The 14,503-nt window shown below is 44.9% G+C and overlaps 1 protein-coding gene across 3 annotated transcripts in view; it reads right to left on the bottom strand.

The window, feature by feature from the left end:
• Positions 1–14,503, bottom strand: part of EVA1C (eva-1 homolog C) — an 83,111-nt gene extending 68,608 nt beyond the window's left edge. For 2 of the 3 annotated variants that reach the window (XM_065876625.1, XM_065876626.1), the window contains exon 1: positions 14,160–14,319. In XM_065876625.1, coding sequence (XP_065732697.1) covers positions 14,160–14,319 — 160 coding nt within the window. Of the gene's footprint in view, positions 1–14,159 lie in introns of all 3 variants that reach the window. The other variant, XM_065876624.1, reaches the window with a different exon arrangement.

Here is a 14,503-nt window from a genome sequence, read left to right as displayed (position 1 = left end):
GTACATTGGGTTAAGTAAAATTTCCTATGGAAATTCATTTCACCTCTTTAACTTTTTCTAATGTGGCTACTGGGATATTTAATATTACCTACATGGATTACGTCATATTTCTATTGGACAGCTCTGTTTCTGAAGTCTGCATATTATCCTTTCGTGACTTAATTCCTTGGTGATAATTGTATTAAAATCCAATCAAGGAAGGATTTAGTATGCAATGGCATCAGCCCTGGGCCCCGAATGCCCTGCAGTGAGAAATGCTTAACCCTTTCCCCTGGTTCTCAGGCTTCGGTGATTCCAGCAAATTCACTCTTCCCCAAAGCCAGCGGAAGTGCAGATATGGTCAGGTAAAGTCCATACCTCACGGTTTCTGGAATAATAATGATGATGATGATGTAATTTAAAACTAGTACTTAGCCCTGCAATTTTAACCCAATCTGTGAGACTGAATAACAAACATCTGACATTCTTAACGTAAGACCCTCAGTGTATCAGACTGCGTGTACTCCACCTAATAATTTACCTTGCCAAAGAAAGAGAATACATAAGTGGGTCATGAAGATGAATGGTGCAGACTCTCATGAAAGACCCTGAGGCAGTAGCAAGTTACATTCCAGAAGGTTCCAGAAGGTTCCATGGAAGACTGTAGTTTGAGCTTGGTTCACATGTCACTGTCTGACTGCATTCTGAGGATGAAAGGCCCCGCACTAGCTACACACACAGGAGCAAATAACTAAGACATTCCCTTTGGCCAGACCTTCCTCACAGTAACAACCTGGGGCTGTGGAGAGTCATGGTGGGTTTATCTGTGTTCAGTTTTCTAGGACTGATCTTGTCCATGGTCTGATTTTATTTTGGACCCAGCCTGGGGCGATCCATGTTGCGTATGGGGTCTACACGTTAAATTTCCCATTATAAAAAAAAAAAAACACCTTAAATTCAGTGACTGTCCAGGTCTTTAAGGGAATTTTCTAGAAACCAGGAAGAAGGAAATAGAGTCTGTTTTGCTGAGGACCAGTGGCGTTGGAAGCAGGGAAAGTCACTCCCATAACATGGACTGATGCTTGGTTACATTGTGAGAAACTTTCCCAGCCTAGAAGCTTTACAACCTGGTTCAGCTGAATCCAATGGTTGAATAGAATCCCTTGGTTCTTTGTTTAAAAACACAGTATATAATCTTTATTAACACAGAGACATAGAGGATAAATGTGTACCCTATATTAACATGTCTATATGATGAAAAAAATCACTGTTCACTGTTTAATATCCTGGGAAGAAAACAACTAGGAAAGAGCACCTTCATAAAATGTTTTTTTCTGCTTATTTTTATAACATCTGTATCCGGAAGTAAATAACAAATGCTTGGAGCATTTGGGAAAATCAATAATGTCTCTAGGCCTACATTTTCAGAAGTGTATTGTTAAAACAGAGACTCACAGACACAGAAAACAAACTTATGGTTACCAAAGGGGAAAGGGAAGGGGAGGGATAAACTGGGAATTTGGGATGAACAGATACACACTACTATATATAAAATAGATAAACAACAAGGACCTACTGTATAGCACAGGGAACTATATTCAATATCTTGTAATAACCTATAATGGAAAAGAATCTGAAAAAGACTATATATATATACACACACATATATACATATATATACGTAACTGAATCATTTTGCTGTACACCTGAAACAGTGTAAATCGACTATACTTCAATTAAAAAAGAAAAAAGTTATAATTTTTAAAAAGTGTATTGAGAAAAAGAGAAGATCTGGCAAGAAGATGCTCTGTATATGTGCATATATATATATACACACACAGAGAGACAGTCAAATAATCAAATATACATATACAGTCAAATATGTTTTTACTTTTATTGCAGGAAGTCATATTCGTTTTAAAGACATACTGTACCTTGCTTAGGAACGTGGTACCTTTTTATTAACATGGTGTCAAGGGAAGATGCTTCAATTTCTTAATATAAATGGATTCTGAACACTCAAGTTCTGTCACACCAGAATGGGCGGAAATGAGAAGAAGCAGCAAAGCCCTCCCATTGGACGGCCTTCTTACATCACCCACTTTAAAATTAAATCTGAAACAGAGTTCTGACAGGCCTGCTATTTTCTTCAGTGCCAAGAGCCACACAATAGACCTTTTTTTGGACAAAGCTCTTAAAATGCTTGGAGATTCAGAGTTACTGAGTCACGAAACTTTACAAATATTGCACACCCATTCCTGCTGGTGCCCCTGCCTGCTCTTTTGGAAACAATACTATATTTTCTCTGTGTTTGGCAGAAAGAAAGAAATATTTTAATTAGTGTTGCAACCTGTTTGAAAGAAGGGTGACAGAGAAAGGCAAGCTCTGACAGTGGTTGGCTGTCCGCCGGTCTGGTGGCCTCTGGGCAGGGGTTGTAGCTATCATTTCAGAGGAATCTGTTTGATTCTCCTTCTACTCAGTGTGGGCCCTACAATGATGCCCGGTCCCATGACCACAGAAGCTTCAAATGTGGCCTGATAAGGTGATAACATTCAGCACAGAGGGGTGGGCAGGGTTGCACTGAAATAGTAATAGATGATTCATCCGTGCAAGTAACACTCTTAGAACCGTCTCTGAACAGGTCTCTTTACAGAGTATATAACAGGCGGCACAGATGGGGACACAACGTTGCACAGAAATGTCAGTGGGTACATGTGCTGTCAGCCTGTGGATGCAAAGGTGGGGGGCGGTTAGACAGGGTGCAGGAAGAAGGGAAGCAGGAACAGAGGAGGAGGAAAGTAGGGGGAGGCAGTGAGAGGAGCCAGGGAAAAGCAGATCTGAGCATGGTTTTCAAGACTTGCTCTCTTCCTTTTAAAAATTCAATTCAAATTGCGCCCCCCATCCTGCCCCGCGCCTAGGATTGTTTCAGTGAAGTTGTGAAATAATTGAGAGGTGTTGCAAACACATCCTCGCACTGCGAGCGAGCACGCGACTTCAAGTCTAAACACCTCTGCGTCCAGAGGGCTATCTTAGATTGACATTAACGATGGCTAGTAACTGAGCTTGAAATGAGGAGGACAAAAGGGCCAAAGACATAGGCAAGTTCCAGAGAGGAAGCCGGGGCTGAGGGGAGCCTGAAGAAAAATCTGGATGAGAGCAGTGCCTGGATTGCCACGTCCTTGGCTTTGAGGAACTGAACCCTTTTGGGTGGCTGCAGAAGGCAAGCTGGCCTTGAAAAGAGCATCGTGGAGCCACCTCTAGGTTTTCCAGACTCAACCTTGGTTTTTAAAAAATGTTCCCACTTTTTTGAGATTCCACACTTGTAGAACATAAAGCCACGGCATGTTGTCTTGTCTGGCCCAGCATTCCTCAACCTCAGCATGAGGACCGAGGACCTGATCATTCCCTGCTGTAGTGGCCATCCTGTGCCTTGTAGGATGTTTAGCAGCATCCCTGGCTTCCACTCACTAGATGCCAATAGCACCCCTAGTTGTGAAGAATCAAACTGCCTCCAGACACTGCCAAATATTCCCGGGGGGACAAAGTCTCCCTGGGTTGAGAATCATTGGCTTCTTTCCTTCTTTTTTTACTGAGATACAGCTGATGTACAGTATTGTGTTAGCTTCAGGTATGCAGCACGGTGCCTCAGTAATTTTGCCGACTAGAATCCGTTACAACTTATTACAAGACAATGGGTATAATTCCCAGTGCTATAGAGTAACTCTTGCTTACCTATTTTATGTATAGTAGTTTGCATCTATTAATCCCATGCCCCTAACTTATCCCTCCCCCGTTTCCCTCTGCTCTTTGGTAACCATTAGTTTGTTTTCTAAGTCTGTGAGTCTGTTTCTGTTTTGTATATACGTTCATTTGTATTATTTTTTAGATTCCATGTATAAGTAAATACCATATAGCATTTGTCTTTCTCTGTCTTATTTCACTAAGCATTGAGAATCACTGGTTTAGATTAAACATTAGGACAAGCTAAATTTTTCTTGAGTGAAGACAGCCATCTACTCTAAGGGACCGCATGGCATTTTTGGTGAAGACTGACAAGCCAAATAACCTGCCTTGAAGAGCCAGAAAGAAACGCAGAAGTCTGAGACGAGAGGAGACCGTTTTCCTCAAAGCACTGGTTTATGGTTTTAGGGATCGATAACACTATTTACACATAATCCTGGGGACAAAAATCTTGCAGCCCTTTGCTTAAAAAAAAAAAAAAAAAGGAAATCAGAAGAAAGGGACCTTCACACTTAAACTGAGGTTTAAAGAGGCAAAACAGAGAAGCCCACAGGCTCTGTTCTGTAGAATTCTCCACAGCCTGAAGGACAGACTCCACACAGCAGGTCCTGCAGCACCGGGGCCTTGAGGCCCCTTTTCGTGCTGGGGCTGCAGATGGCACCTGAGTCTTTATATCCGGTCTGACTTGTCCACAAAGCATTTGGCATTGTTAGCTTTGGAAGGTGTGTTTAGGCCTCACAAAATAGAAGAAGGTGTTTAAAAACGACTGTCCCTTAATTTCACCATCAAATGGACAGAAAAGAGGTGTGTGAGCCTGAACTTGAGTCAGTGTACATTTTTTTAATAGAAAGGAGACTATAATTGCCTGCACTCCTTGAAGTGTATCCCTCAAAAGCTGTACAAATTGGCCTTCTAGATAAGATCGTGCGTTCTCATCTCCACCTGTCTCCCGCTGAACAAACAGAGAAGAGAAAGGGCTCCGTGACCCAGGTCTCTCTCGTTCCAGAGTACAGTACTATGATTGATTTATGATTGCTAAGCCTGAGACCTTCGGAAGCCGCCAAACATGAAAAGAGGGAAAAATCTTCTAAGTCAAGAGTAGAAAGGGAAGGACTTGGTAGCAGAGAGCCCTTCTCAGACTCTGAAACACTACTCTGAAAGCTGTCATGAGTATGCATCGCTCAGGCCCTCACAGACAAAAAGGGTTATTTTATCCAGATTATTCCCCCACATTGCAGGGGGAAAGGGACTCATTTGTAATCATCAAAGGAATGCTGACAGACTTGAAATGGGATTACATTCTATTATCCTCATCCGAATTAAAGATTTGTTTTGGAGATCTTTCTTAGGTTTCTTCCTCCCTGCTCCTCCAACCCCAAATGAGGTGATTTGTATTCATGGGACATCTGAGGCAGACATGAAATCAGACAGTTTGCAAACATACATTTCAGAGTCAGTGGCCTGAGTTTTGAATTTTAATGTTGCCTGCTTCTCTGTGTATAGAAAACTTGACTCTCAGGTCGAAACTAACCCCAAGCATCACTTCATTCCCTATCTTGTTAATGCAGGAGAAATTCATCTCCAGGAGCCTGAGTGAGCAAGTGATACAGGTGTCCTGAAGTGCAGGTGTGAAAATGTAAAACCTATACATGGGCAGTGTCATCTGGTAGGTCTATGGATACACTACTAAACCCTCAATTCCAAGCTCTGTGCTTTGGATACCATTTTGAGAATGTGACCTGCCAAATCTATTCTTCATCCCTCAAACTGCTTGTTATCTGTGTGACTATGAGACCACTGAGAAAGAAGCTTTCTCAGGACAGAACTGACTCTTTAGAGTAGGCCTATATGATACCTAGCACAGCATCTGATACCTGAAAGACCTGAGAACATTTCTTGTTCTTTCATACAGACCTTCCACTGTGTACTCACAAGGGAACTGATGCCCACCTGGTAAGGAGTACTGGATACTCTCAGGATGAAAGTCATATGTCAGTGGAAGAGTTCAACTGGGTCAAAAAGCTATCTCTTGATTTTAGCTGCCAAAAAGACAAGATATCTTAGAGAACATCTCTATCAAGGCAAGGAAATGACACCCTCTAAGCAGGCAGACAGCAAAAAATATAGGTAAAGTGCATTAGAAGTTATACCATTTCTTTGCTCATCATTTCTTTTCTTTATATGTCAAGCCTTCCTTCTAGACTCCGTGTCCTTCTTCAGGAAGTATATTCTTTAGTAGTTCTTTCAGTAAGGATTTATTAGTGGTAAACGTGCCCTTATTTCACACTCACTCTTGAAGATAGTTTAGCTGGGTATATAGCTCTGCACTGACAGTTTTTTTTCCCCCAGAACCTGGAAAATATTTGACTGGCTTCTGGCTCTCACTGTTATGGGCAAGCCTTTATAGATGAAAATTATTTTCTCTATGGTCATTTTAAAACTGTCACTTTGTTTTAGCATTTTGTAGTTTTAATATGATAAGCATAAATTTATTTTTATTTATCTTGCTTGAGATGCTTGAATCTGAATCATTCATCAACTCTTGAAAATTGACTCTAAGGTATTATCACTTTGAGTGTTGCCTCTCCCTCATTTTCCCTATTCTCCCTTTCTGGAATACTGATCAGCTGTATGTTGAACCTTCATTCCATTTTCCATGTCTTATAAACTTTTTTCCGTGTCTTTATCTCTTTTGCGGCATTCTGGATAATTTTCCCAGCTTTATTTTCCAGTTCACTATTTCTCTCTTCAGCTGCATCTAACTTACCCATCAAGCTTTGAACATCAATGAATCTATTTTTCATGTTAGTACATACATTTGATTTCTTAAAAAAATATGCCTGATCTTTCCTGATAGCCTTTCATTCTTTCTTCATGTTTTAGATTCTCTTTTATTATTTTATGTTTTATATTCCCTATTTTATTTATTAAAAACTCTGTTGTTTTTGCTGATTATTATTCATATAGTGTAATTTTGGATACTGTGTTCATAATCAACAGAATTTTATCTCTCAGAATCTGTGGGGCCTGTGTTGATGTTTCTATGCAGGGAGTATTTGTGTGTTTTTCCCAGGCACCCTGGGGCACTACTAACCTGGGACAACTTTTTTAGTTTCTCAGCTTGGGTTTCCTGGTAAAGGCAATGTGAATTCAAAACCCAGACTCTTGAAAAGGCAGACCTGTGGTTACATAGTCTCAACAGAGATTATTTTTTCCTCCAATCCTGAACCTAAGCTGAGATGTTTCCTTGTCATCTTTCTTTACAAGAAGGCTGATGTGTTTTTCATGCATCTTTTTATGAGTATTTAGCCCTTCCATGTCCTGGCCTTATAAGGAGATCTTTATTCCAATTTCTCACTTGACATTGGTCTAATGCCTTGTCTCTTGCCCTCATGTACCTATTAAATCCTGGTTGTAAAGCTCATCAAAGGCCCCAGTGTAGCCATAGGGTTGGTGCCAGCAAACTTCTTCAGTTCTCTGATCCCTCTTCATTTTTGTTCCCTGGCTACTCCTTGCATTTAGTCACTCACTCATGCATTTAAAGGATGCTTTTTATGTTTTATTCACCAGCCCTAAGTGTTTTGTTGGGGAAACAATTCCAGAACACCAGTGCCACCATATTTCCAGAAATGAATTATAGATCCTATCCTGTAATCAGTTAGTTGGGGCTGGACGGTGCTATCTCTAGACACGACATGGAACGGACAACACCTGTAAGTCCTGGGAAAGCTTTGGATCTAGTATATTAAGAGATAAACATTACAGAAGTGGCACTGTTTTAAACAACTTGTAATTTATTTGCTTTAGCATTAGAGAAGCCGCCTGCATTCAAATCCCCAAAAGTTACTTAGCCTCTCTTGATGCTATTTCTTCAACTTATCATAGCAGTATTCCCTTCGTAGCGTTGTGAGGATTAAATGAGTTAATAAACACGAAGTGCTGAAAGCACTGTGTGGTACACAGTGCTCTATGTTCTTGATACGCTACAGTATTTTTAACTAACTTCTCTTACTTGTCCTAAGGGAACCAAGTAAAGAATATACCCCTTACGATGGGTCAGCGTTTCAACTGAGATGGTGCACACACAGGGGCCAGCTAAGGGGTAGCAGAATTAGAGACCCCACAGGGAAAGAGAGAAGCTCAGAGAAAACAGATTAGAATCACTTGGTCGGCCACCCTCCCATCTGAGAGTCTCCTTCTATCGTTAAAATCTAGGTGACTCTAGGACTGATGTTATTCAGGGAAGCTATTTCCTTCCAGAAAGATACAAACACACCAGCCTCATTAAAATAGTGGCTGAGGGATTCCCTGGTGGCACAGTGGTTAAGAATCCGCCTGCCAATGCAAGGGACATGGGTTCGAGCCCTGGCCTGGGAAGATCTCACATGCTGTGGAGCAACTAAGCCTGTGCACCACAAATACTGAGCCTGAGCTCTCGAACCCACAAGCCACAACTACCGAGCCCAAGTGCCACAGCTACTGAAGCCTGCGTGCCTAGAGCCCGTGCTCCGCGAGAAGAGAAGCCACGACAATGAGAAGCCCGCGCACTGCAACGAAGAGTAGCCCCCGCTCGCCGCAACTAAAGAAAGCTCATGCACAGCAGTGAAGACCCAACACAGCCATAAATAAATAAATAAATTTTAAAAAGAAATAGAAATAAAATAAAATAGTGGCCAAGTATCATAAAAGTTCAGAATGCCTCGCCCCTAGCTTCCACGTCCATTACTTAGCTTGAATGACAAGAGTATGGATTTTTGAAACAAGACAGTTACGGGATTCACATCCTGCCTCTAAATTTTACTAGCAGTTGTTAACTGGGGTAGTGGGCATGGCAGGGGTAGGGCTGGGTCACATGGGAGCAGGTGTTCTTTCAGTGTATGTTATTTCCAAAGTGGCGCCTTTTCAAGAATTTTAAAGGTGCTGACAGGATGGCTGAGAAGACCAGTGGTCTCCAAATTTTTTAGATCATGAACCCCATCAGTAAAAATATTTTGAGAACATTTCGCCCCTATATTACATTTAGAAATTATGTTATAAATCAGCTATACTTCAATAAAATAAAATTTAAAAAAAAGAGATTATGTACTGTTCTGCTGTCGACTTGTATGGGTTTTTTTTGTTTTTGTTTTTAGTTTTTGTTTTTGGCCACATGGCATGGCTTATGGGATCTTAGTTCCCTGACCAGGGATTGAACATGGGCCACGGCAGTGAAAGCACCAAGTCCTAACCACCGGACAGCCAGGGAACTCCCTCAACTTTATGTTAATTATAAGCAAAACACAACTTCTTTTTTAAAGATAGAAAAGAAACAAATAGAAAAGAACAGAAGTTCTAACATTTTTCTCCTGTATCTACTAATCACCTTGTGCCTGTACCTACTATGGATGAATTGTGATGAGAAGACGTGGAAGGAAGGAATGGGAAGAGGTCAGTCTACTCAGAGGGCAACTGAAACCACCACGGTCAATCCAAGGACTATACAGAAAGGTTAAGCAAATTGTGGCACTTTTTCTCTGGCTTTGTCCCCCACTCAGCACCCACACGGGCCAAGCCGCCCAGCCTGGCCCCACTCCTGGGCTGGAGTTAGGGTCTGCCTCTGCTCTGCTTCCTAGCTGGGAGGTCTTGGGCAAGTCACTTAACCTCTCTGAGGCTGGGTGAAGTGAGACTACTACTTACCTCACAGTGTTGCTATGAGGATGAAATCAGATAACCCGGTGCTCAATTAATTTTTACTCCTTTCCTTTCTGTTCCTTCCTTGAAATGGCTACTAGGCTGCCCTTTCCAATAAAGCGCCTGGGAGACCAAAGCCATTAATAACAGGACCACTCCCTTACCCAGACTCCTCTTCTCGGCTACAGAAAGAGCCGGGAGAACACTTTTCAAACGTTGTTACTTTCCATGGAAACAGATGAGCCCTTTGAGACACTTACTCTTCATCCCTCTTCTTCTGTGACAGCTGGACAACTCCTGCAGACATTTGCTTTGTTTTTTCTTTCGTTACGAGCTGGCTTTTCGCTCCATGAAAGTTTTGAAAATGAAGACAATCCCGAATTAAAGGATGATGTGACCGAGGCATGCTAAAAAGAAGAGCTGTGCGTGTGTACATAGGCACACGTGCATGTATGTATAAGTGTGTGCATACGTGTGTGTTGGAATGCAGTGGCAAACTGAGAGCTGGGAAAATACATCCTGGTCTCCCTGGTGGTGAGCCCTGGGGTGCGGGAGGGTGGGTGAAGGGAGACCCCGTCATGCCCGTGTCCCCCTGGATGAACTGACACAGAGACAGGAGGCAGCCCTGCCCTCTGACACCAGAGCAATGGTTCTCAACTCTGGCTGTGCGCTAGAATTGCCTGGGGGCTTTGAAAAAGAGACCAATGCCTGGATCTCCCAGATCAATTAAATCAGATGCCTTGAGTTGCTGCTAGAGCATCCGTACAGCTGTTTAGACTCAAGCAGTTCTAGTGTGCAGCCGGGGTTGAGACCCACTGCCTCTCTGAACACAACAGGAAGGTTCAACCTCTGCTAAATGGACAACTCCATCACGACCAAGTTCCCACCCCCGAGCCCCCAAGATCAACTGAATGACCATTTTTCTACATTCTGAAATTCCTGACCAATGAAATAGGAGCTAGGATGGGGCTTACTTGCTGAGCTGCAAATGATCTGATAACAAGCCCCACATCTTGCTTGCTTGGGCTACTGATTCCCGGGGGCGGGAGGTAGGACGTCAGCCCAGAGACCCACTTCCCTCGTGCAGTGCCCTTTCTTTAAAGTCTGAGGACATCTGGGTACAAGCCTTAAAAGCTGCTCCGCTCCCCTTGTTTCTCACCTCCTTTCCTTTCTGCTTCCCACATTTACCACTACGTGCCCTAGGGTAAAACCAAACGTGTAAACATAGGGTCATGATGACTTTGTCAAAAGTCAAGAGTTTTCTAGGAATCCAAGTGGGAACTTGATGAATTTTCTATCCTTTCCTTCCCTCTCTGCCCATCAGCCCATCCATCACTTTGAACTTCTTTGAGAAGAAAGAAAAAAAAGAAAAAACACAAAACAAAACAGAAGAGGGAGAAAGGGAAGAGCAGATGGAGAAGACGGTGCCTGCTCTCGGCAAAGAGTAAAACCACCAAAAACATGAACAAGACCTGAGGGACACAGCAGACTAAGTTCAGGGATGCACTGAAACATCCCGCTTTAAAGCAGGACCAAATGTAGAGGGTCCTTAGCGTTTAATGGCTGGAACCAAAATGGCACCCCTCCCTCCTCTCTGCCCTCATCCTGCCTTGTTCTTTGAACAAAGATGATGCTGACATGACATTTCTATTAAAAAAAAAAAATCAGTGATCAGTTTGGACCTCTCAGGCTAAATCCTCAATTTGGGAATGCAGTCAAAAGAACAGAAGACCATCCCAGAGGAAAATGGATGAAAGCCAAGCACATTTGAGTTCGGGCTTAAGGATCAGAGGCAGTGATTTTGCATGAACTGTTCTTGCCTTCCTGGGATGTGTTTTTAATGCCGTGATGATAGCCTTCCAGTGGCCACTGGCAGCATCTCAACATCTTCAGGGAGGAGAGGGAAGGGGGTGTTTAGGGAGCCTGTTTCCTAGCAGGCTTGGAGGTCATTAGCACAAGTCACGAGCATGGAGGGGGAGAAGCAGGCCCCGATGCAGCCTCTGGCTTATTAAGAGTGAGATCCGATGCTGGAATCCCTGGGGCCAAAAAAATCAATGACCCAGGAAAACTACAGCAGCTGACGGCCTCGGTAAAAAGCTCAAGGAAGAGCTGCAAAGAAGAGAAAGGCTTAAGTAACTTTCCAAAACTCTGCACCGTTCATCTCCCTGGAGGCCCTGTACTGTACAGACCATAGCTGGGACCCCTCTCATTTTGGCACTTTCTTTCACCTGGATTCACCATCCTTCTTCCATCCCCTTCTTCACGAAGGTTGAAGGGGGTCCCAAGTTCCCTCCACCCTCCCCCCTCTGTCTGGCTTTTTGATGTTTCCTTGTTTAGAAAAACAAGCAAGTAACTACATTGTCAAATGGTGCTCTCCAGCCCTCAGCTATTGCTGTCCGGCTCCGACAGGGAGGGTCCACTGTCTTTTTTCAGGCACTGGTTTCTACACACCCCTCCAAGTGCAGGAATAGGACCTCCTGTCCCCAGAAGAGCAGGCATCAGGCTTTGAGGCCACAGTGGGGGGTGGCAGGGGCGGAGGTGTGTGTTGGAGTCACGTGATCAGGATGCACTGCTTCAATGAAAACATTCAACTGAACCCTCAGACTGTCATCTTTGGAGCTTAGGAGTTTTCCTCGATGCCGTATGTCACATGGTTAGGGGGTCCCTAAAGGTTCATGAAGTTTCAAATCAAATGAATCAACTTTGAAGACTTCACCTTTCTCCCTGAGCCTTTTCTAATATTTCCCCGACGCCACACAAGATAGAATTTAGATCTAAGCCTGAGTGTGTCTGTGGTTTCAGAGAAGCTTATTTTTCTTTTCTTCTTCCCAAAAGGCTCCTGGGCACTTTCTCCCTGGTCTTCACATCACTGAAGAGCAAGGCTGCCCAGAGGAAACGTGGGAACTCCTTGTGGGTACACCTGGAAATATCACCGCCGACCCAACACTGGCTCAGGGAGTTTTAAACCCTGGAATTTAGGTTCCCATCCAAAGCAGGAGAAAATTCCTTTTATTGTTTATAGTCACTTAGAAAAACATGTATGACAGCATCCATTTCCCAGGGCAGAGCATCCCTGTTTGAGAGCTCAAGTTCACCCTCTGGAACAGTTGCTCCGTACAGACAATTCCAAACCTGGGTGGTAACCTATAGACTGCTTCGAGGATTGCAACTGCTCCACTAAAGAAACAAACTCTAAGTGTCTTTAATCTATGAAAACAGTCTAATGGTTACACCGCGATTTACCTAAAGCAATATTTGTTCAGTTACGATGATGTCACAAAAGAAGGGCTTGTTGGCTTTCAGTTCTTTCCTTAACGATATTCAGAGCTTGATGGTGGCTGAATTCAGAACTGCTTTCCATAGCTTAAACCAGCAAAGAGAGAACTCTTCTAGCAGCCAAGAAAGTTCTATTACCAAAAAAAAAAGTCAATAGCACTTGATATTCAGCAGTTTCCCAGCACATTTACCATAGCGCTCTGACCCTGTGGTGCTGGATTTTAAGGACCACAGTTTCCTTGCCAAATAGACATATCTTGGCTTCCTTTGCTAGGTGGAAACACTGCCTTGATATTAAATATTCAAAGCAAAGAAACTCTGACCCAGGGCTCTCAGCTAACAATGACATTCTCTGTAAGTAAACTAGAAACCCAACTCAGCTTCTGATTTGCCAGTGTCCCCTGCCATGTACTAGTCTACTGCACAAATAGGGCTGAGGAACGACTCCCGTTTGCCATGATTATACCGCAAAAGACCCTCAGGCAGGGATGCGGGAAGCCTGGACTTGGCAGAAGATGCTGGAGAAGGGGAAGAGTAGGATTCAGAGCTGCTTCCTGGGCAGGGCAGGGGCGAGGAAAGGGTGAAAGGCCTCCAACCTCGCCAGACGGAGACCCAGGTCCGATACAATTTGCAAGGACGTTGTTACTCTAAGCAAGCGCGGCCATAACGTAAGAATGCGGCTCCTATAGCCCTCGTCAACCCAGAAACTTCTCTCACTTTGCTGCGCCACACCTACAGCGCCAGAACTATCTGAGATCAGCTGCGGAAGCCTTGGTCGCAATCCCCCCAAAGAAAAGCCTCATCCTTTACTGGGAGGGGGAAGTCGTTATTTTTTTGTTAAGGCGATAGGGGACGCGCAATGGGGGATGGAGGTGGGGGACGCTGGTGCCTTTTGGCGGTCAAGTCCTACCCCTCAGTCTCCTCTCTGTTCTGTAAGCTTCTACTCATCTTCTTACTGCATCTCCACCAGACCTCCCATCCCCTTGGGCTTCCCTCGTGCCTGTCGGCGCAGACTTCAGGTCAAGTGTCCTCTGGGCTGGATTCCTTACGTGGGCACCTGAGAGGCTGGCTGGGGCACACCCGGCCTATGCAGAGAGCAAACCAAGTGCAGCGTGGACCACAACACGTGTTCCAACAGCGCTGAGCGCGGCACAGGACTCAGTTTAAGGTATTTTAAGCCGACCCGCATCCATCGGAGTCGGGTCCCTGACCCTGGGAAATTGACGAGGAAGTCAACTCATTGAGGGAAAAACTCCAAATACCCTACTCACCCTTCTTTCTCGGGGGGGGGGGGGGCTTCCCTGCCACCATCCCACATGCGCAGCTACTTAATATGCTAAGGGCTCCTATTATCAGGCAAGAAAACCGGCTCTGAGCGCGCTCCAACTTTAAACCAACCCGGCCTTGCCCCCTCGGGCGCCTGCCCCCAACCGAGGGCTCACCTGGGCGCCCCGCGGCGCCGGGGGCGCACAGCGAGGGAGGTCGCTTCTTACCGGAGAAGTCCGTGAGCGCTGCGATCTCTTTGGAGCAAACCAGGACGGTGCAGTAGAAGAGTCGCAGGAGCTGCCCGGGAGGCTCTGCCTGCCTGCGGAGGCCGGGATGCTGTGCTGGCTGGGGCGCTGGCGGTGGGCGCGCGTGTCCCGGCAGGAGCATGGTGCGCAGCGCGACAGAGCGCGGGCGCGGGCCCGGGGCGCGCGGGGGGTCGCTGGGCGGAGGGCGGCGTCACATGGCAGGGCGAGTTGGTAGCCAGCGGCTCCGCGGCCCCCTGCCACCTCCTGGCCCAGGCTGCCAGAGCTTCCTCCCCGCCGCGGGCTAGCACCGGCTCCCCAGCAAAGAG

The sequence above is a fragment of the Phocoena phocoena genome, chromosome 4, assembly GCF_963924675.1.
Source record: "Phocoena phocoena chromosome 4, mPhoPho1.1, whole genome shotgun sequence".
Taxonomy (NCBI): Eukaryota; Metazoa; Chordata; class Mammalia; order Artiodactyla; family Phocoenidae; genus Phocoena; species Phocoena phocoena.
This window is presented reverse-complemented; position numbering and strand designations above follow the sequence as displayed.